The sequence below is a fragment of the Anomaloglossus baeobatrachus genome, chromosome 2 (genome assembly GCF_048569485.1).
Source record: "Anomaloglossus baeobatrachus isolate aAnoBae1 chromosome 2, aAnoBae1.hap1, whole genome shotgun sequence".
Taxonomy (NCBI): Eukaryota; Metazoa; Chordata; class Amphibia; order Anura; family Aromobatidae; genus Anomaloglossus; species Anomaloglossus baeobatrachus.
This window is the reverse complement of record NC_134354.1, coordinates 400,542,729-400,559,320: the sequence shown is the minus strand read 5'-3', so window position 1 is coordinate 400,559,320 and position 16,592 is coordinate 400,542,729. Positions and strand designations below refer to the sequence as shown.

At 44.5% G+C, this 16,592-nt stretch overlaps 1 protein-coding gene across 1 annotated transcript in view; it reads right to left on the bottom strand.

Moving 5' to 3' along the window:
* The window catches only part of STPG1 (sperm tail PG-rich repeat containing 1), a 202,562-nt gene that overhangs the window by 39,866 nt on the left and 146,104 nt on the right, over nucleotides 1-16,592 (bottom strand). Inside the window, exon 8 of the mRNA XM_075336094.1 lies at nucleotides 13,492-13,682. Within this exon, the coding sequence (XP_075192209.1) occupies nucleotides 13,492-13,682 (191 nt within the window). The remainder of the gene's footprint in view (nucleotides 1-13,491; nucleotides 13,683-16,592) is intronic.

The window sequence follows — 16,592 nt, the reverse complement described above, 5'->3', positions numbered from 1 at the left end:
AAGACCTTTGTTGAGGTGGATCAACACAATTGCCCCCTGCAGATTCCTCAGGCAATGGCCACATTAACAAATGAAAGGATGCTAATTGGAGCCATCAGAGTTGTCAGTTTGGACTAAGGGTCATTTGACCCTCTTTCGGGACTTGAGGGGGGAGCTCGAAATTTCTGGGACTTCTAGTGTTAAGGAATAAACAGAAGGGTAGTCACGTCATGGTCCAGAGTCAGAATACCTGGAGGGTAGCGGACACTAGCAAAGGGACTAGGCCAGTAGCGTAGCTAGCGGGGGGGGGGCAGAGGGTGCGGCCGCCCGGGCCCCATGCTCAGAGGGGGCCCACCCGGAGCTGCGATACCCTTAACTATATCAGCGTGCACAGCGCGCTGATATAGTTAACCTCTGCGGCAGTGCGGAGGAGATATGATCTCCCTGCACTGCTGCTGTTGACAGCGCACACACAGGACACAGAGTCCCAGCGTGGTGACGTCATCGCTCAGCACCGGGCAGGGGCGGGCACTTGCCCCCCAGGCTGCTCTCGTAGAGCTCAGCTATTGTAGAGGGCCGGCCGCCTGCTGCATAATATCATTATACCACACATGGCCGCGCACAGTGAATTGCGCACGGCCGTGTCTCCTGTACTGTGATGTGGCTGGGCACACTGACAGGCACAGACAGTGCTGACCGGCTGCATAGTACAGGAGACCCGGCCGCTCGCAGTGCACAGTGCGCGGCCACGTGTGTTATAATGACGTCATGCATCGCGCGCTGCCTCGATCCAGCCGAGGAACATCAGACAAGGGTTGTGGCTACATCCCAGTGGTTAGAAGCTACCTAGGTAGTGGGCGTGACCGGACTTGTTAGTGGGCGTGGCCATTTTTCCTCCCGTCCACTATAATCATGCAGGCTTCCCCCCCTCTCCCCTGCGCCCCCCTGCACCCCCCATCTGGAAGTCTTACCTCGGTCCCCGCTTCTATTATAAAGAACTCCAGGACACCTGGAGTTTCTCTCGGTTATCAGCTGCATTGCTGAGGCCCTGCCCCTTCTGATCACATGGGCATGACGTCACCACAGGTCCTTTAGCCTACAGGGATTTACCATCAAACAAGTCTGTGGCTGCACGGGAGAGAAGGAGAAGAGAGAAGGGTCCCCCAAATCATCAAAAGTAAAAAGCACCCCCAGTATGTGTTTCTGAGTGTACAGGATTGTGTCTGTCTATGTGTATGATTATTTGTATGTGAATGTTTTCAAATATGTATACGCTTCTATGTGACTATATCTGTGTATTGTCTGTATATATGTGTGTGTATATGGCTGTATGCAGGTGTCTGTATGTGTATATGGCTGTACGTAGGTGTCTGTATGTGTATACGGCTGTACGCAGGTGTCTGTGTGTATATACGGCTGTACGCAGGTGTCTGTATTGAGCTGTAGGCCCATCATACTGTGTATAGGGGAGGAGTATAGGCATCTTACTGTGTATAGGGGAGCCATGGGAACATCATACTGTGTATAGGGGAGGTATAAGGGCTTCATACTGTGTATAGGGGAGCTGTACATGGGAGGGACATTATTAAATGTTAAGTGGACACTTAGGAACCATTATTGTTATAGGGGCACTCAGGGTATTGTGACCGTCAAAGGCACACTGGGGGCATTATTACATTCCAGGGGCAAAATTTGAACACTTACACAGGTCATTAATATTTTTTAGGGGGAAATGTTACCATTTAGAGGGCAAAAATGAGGCATTTTACCATGTAAAGGGCACAGTGGTGGCATTAATATGTGGGGGGGCACAATGGTGGCATTAATATGTGGGGGGCATAGTGGTGGCATTATTATGTGAGGGCACAGTGGTGGCATTATTATGTGGAGGCACAGTGGTGAAATTATTACCATGTGGGGGCACAGTGGTGGCATTACTATGTGGGGGGCACAGTGGTGGCATTATGTGGAGGCCCAGTGGTGGCATTATTATGTGGGGGTACAGTGGTGGCATTACTATGTGAGGGTACAGTGGTGGCTTTATTATGTGGGAGGCACAGTGGTGGCATTATTATGTGGGGGCACAGTGGTGGTATTATTACCATGTGGAGGCACAGTGGTGGCATTATTATGTGGGGGCACAGTGGTGGCATTACTATGTGGGGGGCACAGTGGTGGCATTATGTGGAGGCACAGTGGTGGCATTGTTATGTGGGGGTACAGTGGTGGCATTACTATGTGGGGGGCACAGTGGTGGTATTATGTGGAGGTCCAGTGGTGGCATTGTTATGTGGGGGTACAGTGGTGGCATTATTATGTGGGGGCACAGTGGTGGCATTATTATGTGGGAGGCACAGTGGTGGCATTATTATGTGGGGGCACATTGGTGGCATTATTATGTGGGAGGCTCAGTGGTGGCATTATTACCATGTGGGGGCACAGTGGTGGCATTATTATGTGGGGGTACAGTGGTGGCATTACTATGTGAGGGCACAGTGGTGGCATTATTATGTGGGAGGCATAGTGGTGGCATTGTTATGTGGGGGCACAGTGGTGGCATTACTATGTGGGGGGCACAGTGGTGGCATTATGTGGAGGCACAGTGGTGGCATTGTTATGTGGGGGTACAGTGGTGGCATTACTATGTGGGGGGCACAGTGGTGGTATTATGTGGAGGTCCAGTGGTGGCATTGTTATGTGGGGGTACAGTGGTGGCATTATTATGTGGGAGGCACAGTGGTGGCATTATTATGTGGGGGCACAGTGGTGGCATTATTATGTGGGAGGCACAGTGGTGGCATTATTATGTGGGGGCACATTGGTGGCATTATTATGTGGGAGGCTCAGTGGTGGCATTATTACCATGTGGGGGCACAGTGGTGGCATTATTATGTGGGGGTAAAGTGGTGGCATTACTATGTGAGGGCACAGTGGTGGCATTATTATGTGGGAGGCATAGTGGTGGCATTGTTATGTGGGGGTACAGTGGTGGCATTACTATGTGGGGGGCACAGTGGTGGCATTATTATGTGGGAGGCACAGTGGTGGCATTACTATGTGTGGCGCACAGTGGTGGCATTACTATGTGTGGCAGTAAGAGAAGTCGGTTTTTGTGCCACATAGCAGGTGCAGTAATAGGGACACATACAGCAGCAGCGGCTCAGTATTGAGGTGACGGCAGGATGAGGAGTTTGTGCAGGTTGGGATTAGATGTGGTACGGTGTCGGAAGTGTGAGGAGTCAAATGTGTCTTTGTTGTAATTTCTGTAGATGAGTTGTGGCTGGAAGAAGTTGTAATGTCAGTCTGGACCAGATGGAAAAGACGGAAAATGTGAACAACCCCATCCGAACGAACGTCAGCAGTAAGTCACCATCTATAACTGCACTATGATCTTATATGTGCTGCCGGACCTATATCTACCTCTATATTGTCTCCATACAGCGGTAATATCAGTGTCATCTGCCGAGGTTCCACTATACAAAAGATTAGTCTGCGGCACCGTAGTTATCATGGTTACCTGGTAAGGGGCCCACTCCGATGTTTTGCCCCCCCTGAGCTGAAACCCTAGCTACGCCTCTCGACTAGGCAAACGGTTGGTCAGAAGGTCAGGCAACAATAGATCAATCAAACAGAGCACAGAGATACAGGCCAACAGCACCACTAAACAGAATGCTACAACTGGCAGAATTCTGGGATAAACTGCTCAGCTATATAGCTGGGCAATCACCAGAAACAGGGAAAACCTGAACAAACCAAGCACCTCCCAGACTCAGAATGGAAGACTGACCTGTCACTAAACACACTGACACAGGCCAGACAGTTCAGCACACCCTGATTCCATAGTCACAGAAACCATTCACTCATTGCATCCTAGACACACTGAGCAGAGGAATCGCGACAATAGCCCTTCTTCTTGGAGGATCACCAGACTGATAGGTTTCCTGCAAAACCTATGATGGAAGGCCCTGAACAAATGTTCGGCCTTCACAGGACAAGATGGAACCCATAACCAGATATTAGAGGGAATTCTGGACTGTCCAAGAAAACACGATACTCCGCACCTCATACTCTAAACCCCATTAACAAAAACAGGAGAAGGCGGGTAAGAGGAAGACAACACTGAAGGGACAAATTCTTTTAACAGGGATCTGTGAAAAACATTACGGATACAAGGAGACTGAGACTGAGGTAGTTTCTATTTAAAGGCAACCGGATTGACCACCTCCAGAATCTCGTACGGGCCATTGAATTTAGGACCCAACTTTGTCAATTGCACCTTCAGCGTAATATTTTAAAGATAACCAAAACTTATCTTCTACTTTGAAGATGGGGCCTGCAGAATACTTTCTATCAGCCTTCTGTTTTTGGGCAACTCCAATATTTTTTGAACCTCTCTCAGACATTCCCAAGTTTCTGTATTGCTACATCTACTCCTAGACACCCAGAACTCATCCTAGAAAATTCACCAAAGTGGGGATGAAAACCATAAATAGAAAAAAGGTGAGGTTCCAGTGGACTGATTGACCCAACTGTTAAAGGCAAAAACGGTAAAACATAAAAATGAGGACCAGTCTGAGCTACAACAAAACATCTTAAAAATTGCTCCAAAGACTTTCGTCCTATCTCTGTTTGACCATTGGTTTCAGGCTGATATGCAGAGGAAAATGACAAATCAATCCCCAATTTTTTACAAAACCCACTCCAAAATTTGGAGACAAATTTCACCGCCTCTATTAAATACAATGTTCAGAGGGATTCTATCTTACCACATGATTGATAAAAAAAACTTGGAAAGTATTTTGGCATCAGGTAACCCTGATAACAGAATGAAGAGGGCTTGTTTATTGAATCAGTCGACTATCACCTAAATCACAGTTTTCCCACCAGACAAAGGCAAATTAGTAATTAAATCCATGGATAAATGATTTCATGGGCTTTCTGGAATTGTCAAAAGAGTCAATTCCCCGGTGGGCTGGCTATGACAAACTTTAGCACATGTACAAGTTTCACTACCGGATACAAAATAGCTTTCTTGGTAGCTGTGATCTAAGGGTCACCCCTCTACACAGAATCATGAAACTCATGCAACAGACGTAATCTCAGGTACACAGGAACAAAAAATTTGAACCCTAAAGAAGTGGAAGTAACCAGAGACTGAGCTTCACGGATTTCTGCTTCCAACTCCGAGGATACCATAGAAATCATTATACCCTGAGGAAGAATGGAGGTTCTGGAGGAGAAATGGAATCAAGGCAAAGTAACAAAGCATCTTACCTCAAGTCCTTAGACTCCGGCCTGAACATGATAGAAAAATTGAATCAAAAATTGAATTGAAAACTTGGACGAGAAGCTAGGTCAAGATAAGTGTGCTTGGTGTGCTCCCGCAGCAGGCCCAGTTTGCCCTGGCCTACGGCCACGGCCTCTGTATGCACCCCCATCAGTGGGACATCCACTGCTCTTTCCCTTACCACTCGCCTTGCGCATTTTAAATTATGTACGCAGCAAAGAGTGGTATTATTGGAGAATAGGATAGATTTTTCTATGTAGCAGCATTAAAGTCTGTAAGGCAAGAATTGCTGCCTAAATGCCTCTAATACACTATCCAGGGCCATCTCCAGGTTTTTGTGGACCCAGTGGGCCCCATGTGCACACAGACATGCACATACATACATACATATGAACACATACAGGCATACATACATATACAGCACTGGGGTGGGGGGGACATACAGCTCTGGGGGGTATACAGCACTGGAATCAGAGGACATATGGCTCCGTGGGGGCTATACAGCATTGTGGTCAGTGGACATACAGCTCTGTCTTGGCATACAGCACTGGGGTCATGGGACATACAGCTCTGGAGTATACAGCACTAGGTTGGGGGACATACAGCTCTCAAGGGTATACAGCACTGGAGTGAGGGACATACAACTTTGGGGGTTATACAGCACTGGGGTGGAGGAAGATACAGCTCTGGGGGGTATACAGCACTGGGGTGCTGGACATAGAGCTCTGGGTGTTATACAGCACTGAGGTCAGGGTCAGGGCACATACAGCTTGGGGGGTATACAGCACTGTGGTGGGGGGACATACAGATCTGAGTGGCTATACAGCATTGGGGTCAGGGGATATACTGCTCTGGGTGGGTATACAGCACTGGGGGTCATGGAATATATAGCTCTGGGGGCTATTCAGCACTGGGTTGAGGGGGCTATTCAGTACTGGGTTGGGGGGGTCATACTGCTCTCCAGCTCTTGGGAGTATACAGCACTGGGGTGGGGAGACATACAGCTCTGGGGGCTATGCAGCATTGAGGTGGGGGGACATACAGCTCTAGGGGGTATACAGCACTGATGTGGGGGGACATACAGCTCAGTGTGATGTTTGTGCTGCAGCTCCTCTTCATCTGGATTTTGGGACTGGAGCACATGGCTAGCTCTGCTTACAGATGAATTTTAATGCCCCTGCATGCAGTGTTTAGCAATGAATGCTGTGTACAAGTGTGGATTTAAAAGGGCTGGCAGCCAGGAAAGTGCGGCTGCCGACCTGAGCACTGCAGTCCCAGGAACTCAGCCCGGGGGCCGCAGAATACATCAACGCCCCTGACTACGGCGAGTAGGTCCCTCAGCGGACCAGGGCCCCGACACTTGCCCGGGTGCGCCAAATGCTGACGCAGGCCTTGATAGTATCCCTACTCAGATAGTCACCCTATACCAAATGCAGAATACAAGTGGTATTAGATTTCAATTAGCCTTGATCTCTGATCCACCTGCGCCTTTGAGCTGCACATGCTGGCTTCTCAGATCAGCCTACATGTGCGGGGAAACATGTGGGCTAACGCAGCGAAAGGGATGGAGGGAGATTTAGGATGTAAATATATGTCCTAGGTCTCTGTTGGATTAAACTGCCCTCCTGGTTTGCAATTGCAGTGTATGAGGATTAAAATAAAATGCTGCTAATAAGGTGTTGGCCTGCAGTATATCATAGATCAATTATCCCATTTGCAGTATGCTTCAACTGTGCACTCTGACATCATATCACTACACTGTAAAAGCATGAAATGCATTTGCTTTGCGGGCCCTCAACTTTTATACTGGCTATAATAGTCCTCCATTATTGGCTTCATTAGACCATGGGATGCGATAGCTACAAAGCATTATGGGGAATCCCACCAGGCTGCTCTGGATGCCATTACTTTGCTCTGACTCTATTTTATTTTTCTTTTTTGGTCGAACCACCAAAATCGAATTGCAAGCTTCAAATTAGTGGGGATCTGTTAATGTCAAGAAATTCGACTTGAAGTTGATTGTCCACAGAGTGCTCAAGGCTTATTCTATTGGCCTCATAATAGTGGGTGCTCTGTCAGGGTTTCAATCAAAAGTCTTTTTTTTGGGGGGGGTTTACAATGGAAACCCAAATGTAGTGCTCAACGGAGAGTGCTGTACATGTGTGAACCTAGCCTTATCTGTGATCTATTAGAACAGGGCTTTCATCAGTTACAGCTTAGCTTATCTACAATTCACTTCTTGTCTAAAGGCCCTCAATGACTTACCAGCGATCCCGACAACGATACGACCTGATAAGGATCGCTGGTAAGTCGCCGGGAGGTCGCTGGTGAGATGTCACACAGTCAGACCTTACCAATGATGCAGTAACGATGAGCGACCTGTATATCGATCTCGGCGGGAGTTGGGATCCTGTTAGGAAGTCGTTGGTAGGCGTCAAACACAGCGATGCGTCCTGCCCAGCAGGACATCGCCTTTGAAGAAAATGGTTCGTACCATTCAGCAATGATCTCACAACAGGGGCCTGATTGCTGGTAGGTGTCATACATAACGAGATCGCTGGCGAGATCGTTGCTGTGTCACAGAAACTGTGACTCAGCAACGATCTCGTTAGCGATCTCGATGTGTGTGACGGGGTCTTAAGGCCACGTTCACACGTTGAATATTTGGTCAGTGTTTTACATCAGTATCTGTAAGCTAAAACTAGAAGTGGGTAAAAAATGCAGGTGTGGTGCCCGTCTATTATACTTTTCCTTTGATTTTTCCATTCTGGATCTTGTCTTTTCAAATACTGATGTAAATTAATGACCAAATACTCAACCTGTGCACGTGGCCCTAAGGTTGATACAACTATTTGGCCACAGTCCATGCTTTACACTACTTATTCAGACTTGCTTTTTAGAACGTTCACAAACATATAATAAAAAATTCATACCGAGTGCACATTTCTAGTGGACCAAGAAAAGAATGATTACAATAGACAGGTCATGCCAATAGGTAAGAGAGGATCGAGCAACAACAATAAAAATGCAAATAAGCCTCAATAAAAGCAAAACTGCTGCCGAGGGCAATGGGGGTTATACAAGAATTTGGGAAGTACTCAGGTCTATTAATCAACTGGGAAAAGTCAACTTCCGGTGGATGGAACCACAAACTCGCCTAATTACGTAGACTCGGGCCTACAGGTTGTTGCCCAGTTTAAATATTTGGGGATAATGGTCACCACTCGTGTTGAGGATTATGAGAGTCTCAACCTAACCCCTATTCTGTCGAAATTTAAGGATAAGAAGGAAGTCTGGTCTCGCCTGCCCTTCTCAGCAGTTGGCCACACTAACCTGATCAAAATGATCTGGATGCCCCAACTACTATACAAGCTACAAAACTCTCCACAATGGATCCCACAAAGATTTTTCCATAAGGTAAACGTATTATTCTGGGAATTGATCTGGGGCAGACAGATGCCGCGCATTAGGCTTGAGTTCCTGCAGAGGGATAAAAGTAGTGGAGGTCTGAGTCCTTACACATCAGTAGACCCATCATGAATGACAAGTTAAAAGTTATATTTAGAATATTTACCTTTCAGACCACATTAGCAAATATTTTTCTAAATTTGGCTTTGAATGCTTTGCTATTGCACCATCATAGCTCTTTTAACCCCTTCATCCTCCAGCCTATTTTCACGTTCCTGGTAGATCCACATTTTACAATTCTGACCAGTGTCGCTTTATGAGGTTATAGTTCTGGAACGCTTCAATGGATCCCAGTGATTCTGAGACTGTTTTTTGGTGACATATTGGACTTGATGTTAGTGGTAACTTTCATTTAATATGATTTGCCTTTATTTATGGAAAGAATGAAAATTTCTCAAAATAATAAACATTTTGAAATTTTTGAACCTTGAATTTTTCATGCCCTTAACCAAATATTTACATCACGCAAAATCATTACTAAATAGCATTTCCCACATGTCTACTTTACATTAGCACTAGGGATGATCGAATACTTTGATTATTCGGCTTCGCGAATATTTTCCGAATACCTCTCCGCTATTCAACTATTCGATGCGCAATGTAAGTCTATGGGAAGCCCGAATAGTTGTTATTCGGGTTTCCCATAGACTTACATTGCACATCAAATATTCGCGAATAGTAGAATAGCGGCGAGGTATTCGGAAAATAATCGCGAAGCCGAATAATCGAAGTATTCGATCATCCCTAATTAGCACTAATTTTGATACATATTGTTTTTCGTTAAAAAGTTAGAAGGGTTAAATGTTTGTCAGCTAGTTCTCATTTTTCCAACAAAATTTTCAACACAAAATTTACACCACCAATTTTTTAGGGACCATATCACATTTGAAGTGACTTTGAGGGGCCTTTGTGATAGAAAATGCTCAAAAGGGTCAGCATTTGAAAAAAACTGTACCCCTCACACTGCTCAAAACCATATTCAAGTTTATTAACCCTTTAGGTGCTTCACAGAAATTAAATCAATATGTAAGGAAAAAATTGAAATTGTACTTTTTCCCACAAAAATATTGCATTACCTACAAAAATTGTTCGTTTTTACAAGGGTAACAGGAGAAAATGTACCAAACAATTTCTTGTGCAATTTCTTCTGAGTACACTCATACCTAATATGTGGTGAAAAACTACTGTTTGGGTCCATGGCAGCGCTTGGAAGGAAGTACTATTTGAATTTTGGGGTGCTATTTTGTTGGAATAGATTGTGGACACCATGTCACAATTGAATATTCCCTGATATGCCAAAACAGCAGAAATTACACTCAAGTGAACCCATTCTGGAAACTACATCTCTCGAATAATTCATCTAGGGGTGTAGCATGGTTATTGTTAGCCCATTTGAGATCAGCATAATTCAGGAAAAGAGAACCTAATTCCAGCTATGTATTACTTGCTTACTGGGTGAGGCAATTTTTCATAAAAACAGTTTTATCTTTTGCAGTTCTACCAGTTCTTTGAATGCTAATCTCTGTACAGCCCAGCTCACACCACTGATTTACAGCTTTGTGTGTGCATGTTGCATGGGCTGCCATTACATGTTGTTATTTCAGGGTCAGCCAGGGTCTAGGTATCCTGACCGGTGCATAGATGTGGAACCTATCTAGGGATGCCAGGGGAACCAGGGGCCAGCGCTAGGTTTTACCAGGGGTAACCATTTTCCCCTTCCCTAGAGACTAGGTTTCCCCCTTCGCCATTTCGCCATTTGTCTGATATTCCCCCATACCTAGCATCACAGTTCAGCAAAGTAGCTGAAAGAACTTTCATTATGAGAGGAGCAAGTTATGGTGCTAACATGAGACTTTTACTCTTACACTATTTAGCTAAACTCTGTTCAATGTTTTTAATTGCTTCACAACATTACAATTTTCCATTGTTTGCGTTTTTCTTTTTTTTTCCTCCCACTTGTTCCAAAAAGCCATAACTTTTTTATTTTTCTGCTGACATAGTCCCATGCCCATATGAAATGAATGATAACTTCAGCATTTTAAAAAGCCACATGATAGGTTGTGTTCATTTGCCACAATAGTGAAGACAAAAGGAGCTGTCTGAAAACATCAGAACTATTAGCAAACACAAGACTTCCAAAGGGTACCAAGGCCATCTCCATATACCTTGATATCCCAGTTTCAACACTACACAATGTTATTAGGAAGTTTGCCAAGCATGCAACTGTAAAAAGTTCACATGCATTAAATTATTTCTAAAGCATATATATATACAGCATACAAGAATATATATATATATATATATATATATATATATATATTCTTGCTGACATATAAAAATGTATATCCATGTTTAATCCTAGTAAAAAGTTGCATCATGCAAGGGATAGGACTTTCTAAGAAGGACATCACTGGCTGCACCTAACACATATGAATGCTCCATCACATGACACGCGGGGGGTTTACTTCAGTTGAGGGGGTTCACTTCTCTGGAGGATGGTCGTCGAAGCAACATATGCTGGGAGGCCGCCACATGTCACTATGGCGTAACCCATTCAAGAACCAGGAAAAGCTGAATAAAGAGCCAAAACTTCTACTAATTTAACAGAGAAATGGACTATTATCCACTAGAACCTCAAACAAGCCATCACGTAAGATAAAGGAAAATATATGTTTTTTTTTTCTATAACTGATCAATATACAATTAACTATTTTATTTTTGACAATTATTTTTATTCTATATAAAATACATCTATTTATATTTCAATCTTGAAGTTTATCTTTTCTGCGCCTCATCATGTACTTACTTAAAAATATATGTAAATCATATATTTTTTAACAGGAACCATCAAGAACCTCCCTGGACATGAAGGAAATAGGAAAATTGGCAAGAGAGGTCTTCGATGGTGGTGTGAATGGTGGAAAAAACATCAAGTCAAATATTCATAGACCTGAAGGCAAACCTGGATCAGTCTGGGGTCATGGTTTCAACAAGTACCAAACGCCGTGATTATAGCAACATGTGACATTAAAACTTAACTTTTAATTGGGTTCTATAAAAATGATTTAAATATGTGAAAAAACGTGATCCACACACCAATTTAAAACCTGAAAATGATGAGGCCAATCAAGGATTATGGCGCCGTCACCTTCATTCAAAAAGGGTGAATATTTTATTCGCCCATACCGTGTAACACAGGTGAACAGAAGGGTGAGATACCCTATATAAGAGTGTCCCCTCCAAAGTTGATAGCTAGGGGAATGGTGGATATAAGTGACCTACAATAATATAAGAGGTCTATGTCAAACACTACCAGAAAAGACTATCATAAATGATGATATTAGGCATAAATAAATACCTACACAGCTTATAGATCACACGCTGTGAATTCACAGACTGAGGGACACCTTACTAGGCATGTACAATAAAAATTGCAGTATCCAATAGATGGTAACTCTTGGTAAGTATAGTACATACAGCAACCACTTTGTCAATCAATCAACAAAAATTATATGGATAATGCAATAATGTTAAAGACACATAAATGGAATAATCTCACCCAATTCTTGTATCTCGATAGGGGTCAAGGATCTCCTGTGTTGCTGAAATCCATATGTCAGTGTGACGGGAGAAGTGGCTTGGTCACTGACCCTGTTAGGGATTAAGCTGACCCTTTTTCCACATAAAACTCCCGCCCTGACAAGGGCAGTCCACAGCTGGCCCTGTTGTGGCTAGCCGTAAATATCCAGACGAAGTGCCTCCCGACGCGTTTCACATCATATGTTCATCAGGGGAGACATATGGCACTTGAAAAAAGCGGTGATGGCTCGGTGTAGAGCTCAGCCCTATGTGGCCTGGTATCAATTAGTTGGTGAGGCTTAAGTACCAAACGCCGCACACTATACCAAACAGAGCTTTATGGGCAAAGGCCAAATATCAAAAGATTTTAGATGGAAATGTCCTACCGAGTGTATGAAAATGTGGTTCGAGTCGCAGATCATGGGTCCTCCAGCAAGAGAATGACCCAAAACACACACAGGAATGGTTAAAAAAGAAAAAAAATGGACTGTTTTAAAACAGCCAGCAATGAGTCCTGACCTCAATCTCATTGAAAATCTTTGGGGGTGAGCTGAAATCTGTCATTAGGAATAAGAGCCCTGCAAACGTTCATGAGCTTGAACAAACTGCAAAGGAAGAGTGGGAGAAAACATCAGCTGAGAAGTGCAAGAAACTTATAGATGGCTACAAGAAACATTTAGAGGCTGTCAACAATGCCAAAGAGGGTGCAACCAAGTATTAATTAGGGGTGCCTTTATTGCTGCACATGCGGTTTATTCTGTTTCTTCTTTGGAATTGCAAACTGTAAGTTGTCAAACAATGTTTTATTGTTGTATTACTTTGGACCACTAATTAAAAAAAATCCTGCGGCTATAACTGGTATATTTCCATTTATTTCTGAAGATATTGTACAATCTACGAAAAAAATTAAGGGGTGCCAATAATGGTGAGCAGCACTATAGATCTATGGGAGTGGCATATACAGATTTGGCAATCACTCCCACAGAATGGGTGTGAATAGAGCTGTGGTCAGGCATGTAGGCTACTACTCAATTCATAAGAGAAACATGGAACACCAGTTCTCGTCATCGGTGGGGGTCACAAGAGTTGGTGTCAACCAATTATGGATTTATCAAGATAGATAATAAATATTGTTGGTGGGATCACAATCTTTTCACATACACATGATTGATACTAACCGGGTCCAGGAACATCTGCAGCACAGACATCTCCTGCCCATCGACTTGTGTTTGACACAAATGCAGCACTGGAAATGTAATGTTTGGGTGGTCCTTCATAATCCACAAGGTCATAATGACCTGGGCCAGGGACAGTCGGTGTCTTGGGCACTGGAACTGCAGGAGCTGAGAAACAGAGGTAATGTTTCTTCCTAAAAAGACAAAATATCTCAAGTTACCACTATAATACAAATGAAAACATATTGAGCATGTATTTAAGTTTTCCTACCCACTTCTGTTACATGTTTTAAAGAGAACCTGTTATCAGTGTCAGGCATGATAAACTAAAAGGTATGGACATAAAAGCGCTGTTCTGCTGATTTAATAGGAACCTTCAGTGTAGAAAACCGCAGCCTGGTTATTCTATAATCACCATTAGATGTTTTGGTGCAGAGTGATGTTCATGCATCGGGGTGAGACTGTGGGGTAGGATCTTCATCTCCCACCTCAAAGCACTAACATCTCTTCCACCAAAACTTCTTATGGGGATTAATGAACAACCAGGCTGTGGATTTCTACAGTGAATGCACCTATTAAATCAGCAGAACAGCACCTTTATGCCAATAACTTTGGTTTATCATGCCTGATCCTGAGGACAGGTTCTCTTTAATTAATTTTGCAATCCAAGCCACAGGTACTCCTCAGCATGGTAAACTAAAATGCATAATTATATGAATGCGATCATAAATCACTTACAGTTCTAAGGGTGTGTCTAACCTTTCTAGGGTAGAAACAAATTTAAAGAGAATCTGTCACCAGCATTTTGTAATGTAAGTGGAGGACAGCATGCTGGGAGGGTTAAAAAAGTAAAAACATTTATGTTTGTGATATCTATGTGCAAGCTATTGTTTTCTTATACCAAAGGGTTTATTGCTCTGTGATTAACATTTGTGTGACTCTGCACATGCAGAGCAGACACGCAGACCCCCTTGTTGTGAATACATTTGAATTAGATTCCAGTTTAGGGCTCCCTCTTGTGGTCAGTGCTGGTAGTGAAGTTGGCTGGCAGAATAAAAACCAGACAGCTGGGGTCGGATTGGCAATTGGGGTGTTCTGACTGGGCCTATATAACTGAGTAGTGTTCTCTTGTTCCTTGCCGGTGCTCAATGTATCTCCTGTGTGCTAAGGACATTCTGAAACGAGCCCTTTTCTCTGTGTCTACCAGAACTCCTCTCAGATAAGTTGGTCTTTGTACCTCTGCTTATAGTTTCCACTTTTTTGTTATTTTGCCTGTGTGAAGTTCTTGGTGGAGTTGTATCATTCCCTACTGGGAATGTCTGTGTACCTTGCTTCATGTTCTGCTATGTATTGTGTTTTGTCATCCTTGGTACAAAATTCAGTCCCTCTTCTATATCAGTGTTTTTCTTGGATCCCAGTAACACCAGAGTACTGATATAGTGGGGGAGAGCCTTTGTAGGCTCAGTAATTTTCCATATCAGATGTGCTGGTATTTACTAGAGTATTTACGTCTGCAGTCAGTGCTCTTTCCTATTCTTTCCTATGCAGATAGTTCGGGCCTCATCTTTGCTGAATCTGTTCTCTAGCTACGTGTTGTGTTTTCTTACATCATCATAGTCTTTACATGTGGGGGGGCTATCTATATCTTTGGGGACTACTCCGGGGCAGATTAGCTTTTCTAATATTTCTCTCTGTAAGAATATTTAGTTCTCTGGCTGTGTCGAGGCGACCAGGTCATCGAAGGCACGTCCCACGGCTACTTCTAGTTGTGTGTCAGTATTAGGTCTGCAGTCCATTAAGCTTCCAGCCACTCTAGTTATTTTTTTGGGTTTCCGAGTTTTTGTCCTTTTTCTGATCCTCCTCGGTCACTGAATCATAACACACCATGCTGTGTTTGATTGTGATTGACTTCAGAGTTAATGCACAATCTCTACTGAGAGCCTGGTGTGGGTGGGGACAGCTCCCAGCTCTGCTACACACAATTCTGAGATAAAATCAGAACGGCTGCACACAGTGACCTAAGATAAACTTAGTTAGTTTCAGAATCTTTTTGCCTACATTATACTGCTCTCAGATGAAGTAGCAAAAACATGGTGACAGATTTCCTTTAACAAGCCTTACAAAAACCACTGCACTCAAAGTGCACACTTTGACAATTTAGTGTTTTTTTTATTTCAGTTTAAGATGGAAGCAGGGCCGGATTATAGGCGGGGCAGGCGGGGCTGGAGCCCAGGGGCCCCCACCAAAAGAGCTTCTAAGGGGGCCCCCACCATACTTGGCACTAGGCACCTGTCAGCATTTTTTTTTTCACACCCTCTCCCCCTCCGTAAAGACAGTCTAATAAATCAGCTGTGTTTTCGGGGGGGGGGGGGGCACCGCTATTTATTTGCATCTGCGTCTTTAAGATGCAAAAACAAACTGCGGGCACAGGACGCTGATTGACCTCGGAAGTACCAGCGGCCGCTTGAACTTCCGGGGTCAGAGGTGTGCTAATGCTCCCTGCTATGTGCTGCGGCCGTACCTAGAAGCAGGGGCACGGTGTGGTGGGCCGCTGTCTGCTGTCCCCGCTGCGCTCCTTACATGCCAGGCACACTAGCAGGAGCAGGAGGCAGCGCGCTGCGCCGGCTCTGCTGTGCGCCGGCTCTGCTGTGCGCCGGCTCTGCTGTGCGCCGGCATGTACACTGCAGAGGAGCGCAGCAGAGCCAATGACCGCAGCTTCCTGTTTCCGTTCCTATTCAAATTTATTTGCGTCTTTCAGACGTAAATACATTTGAACAGCGCACCGGGACTGGGCCCCGCCCCCGACGTGCAGCAACGTGATGAGATCAGCACCTTGCTGACGTCATCACAGTGCTGCCGGCGCCACACTGGGGACTTGAGGAAGCGAGCGCTCCATGAAGGAGCTGAAGAGACAGGTGTAATTAATGGGGATGAGTGAGGAGGGGCAGAGGACACATAACGGTGAACATTTGTGAAGTAACACAGCTCTGTGACAGGCAGAGGAGGAGCACTGTATTCCGAGGGAGGGGGGGAGGCAGGAGTGTGTAGGGATGGAGCAGTGTAATTTGTGTGTGTAGGGGGTGATGAGGGTTGTATTGTGTGTG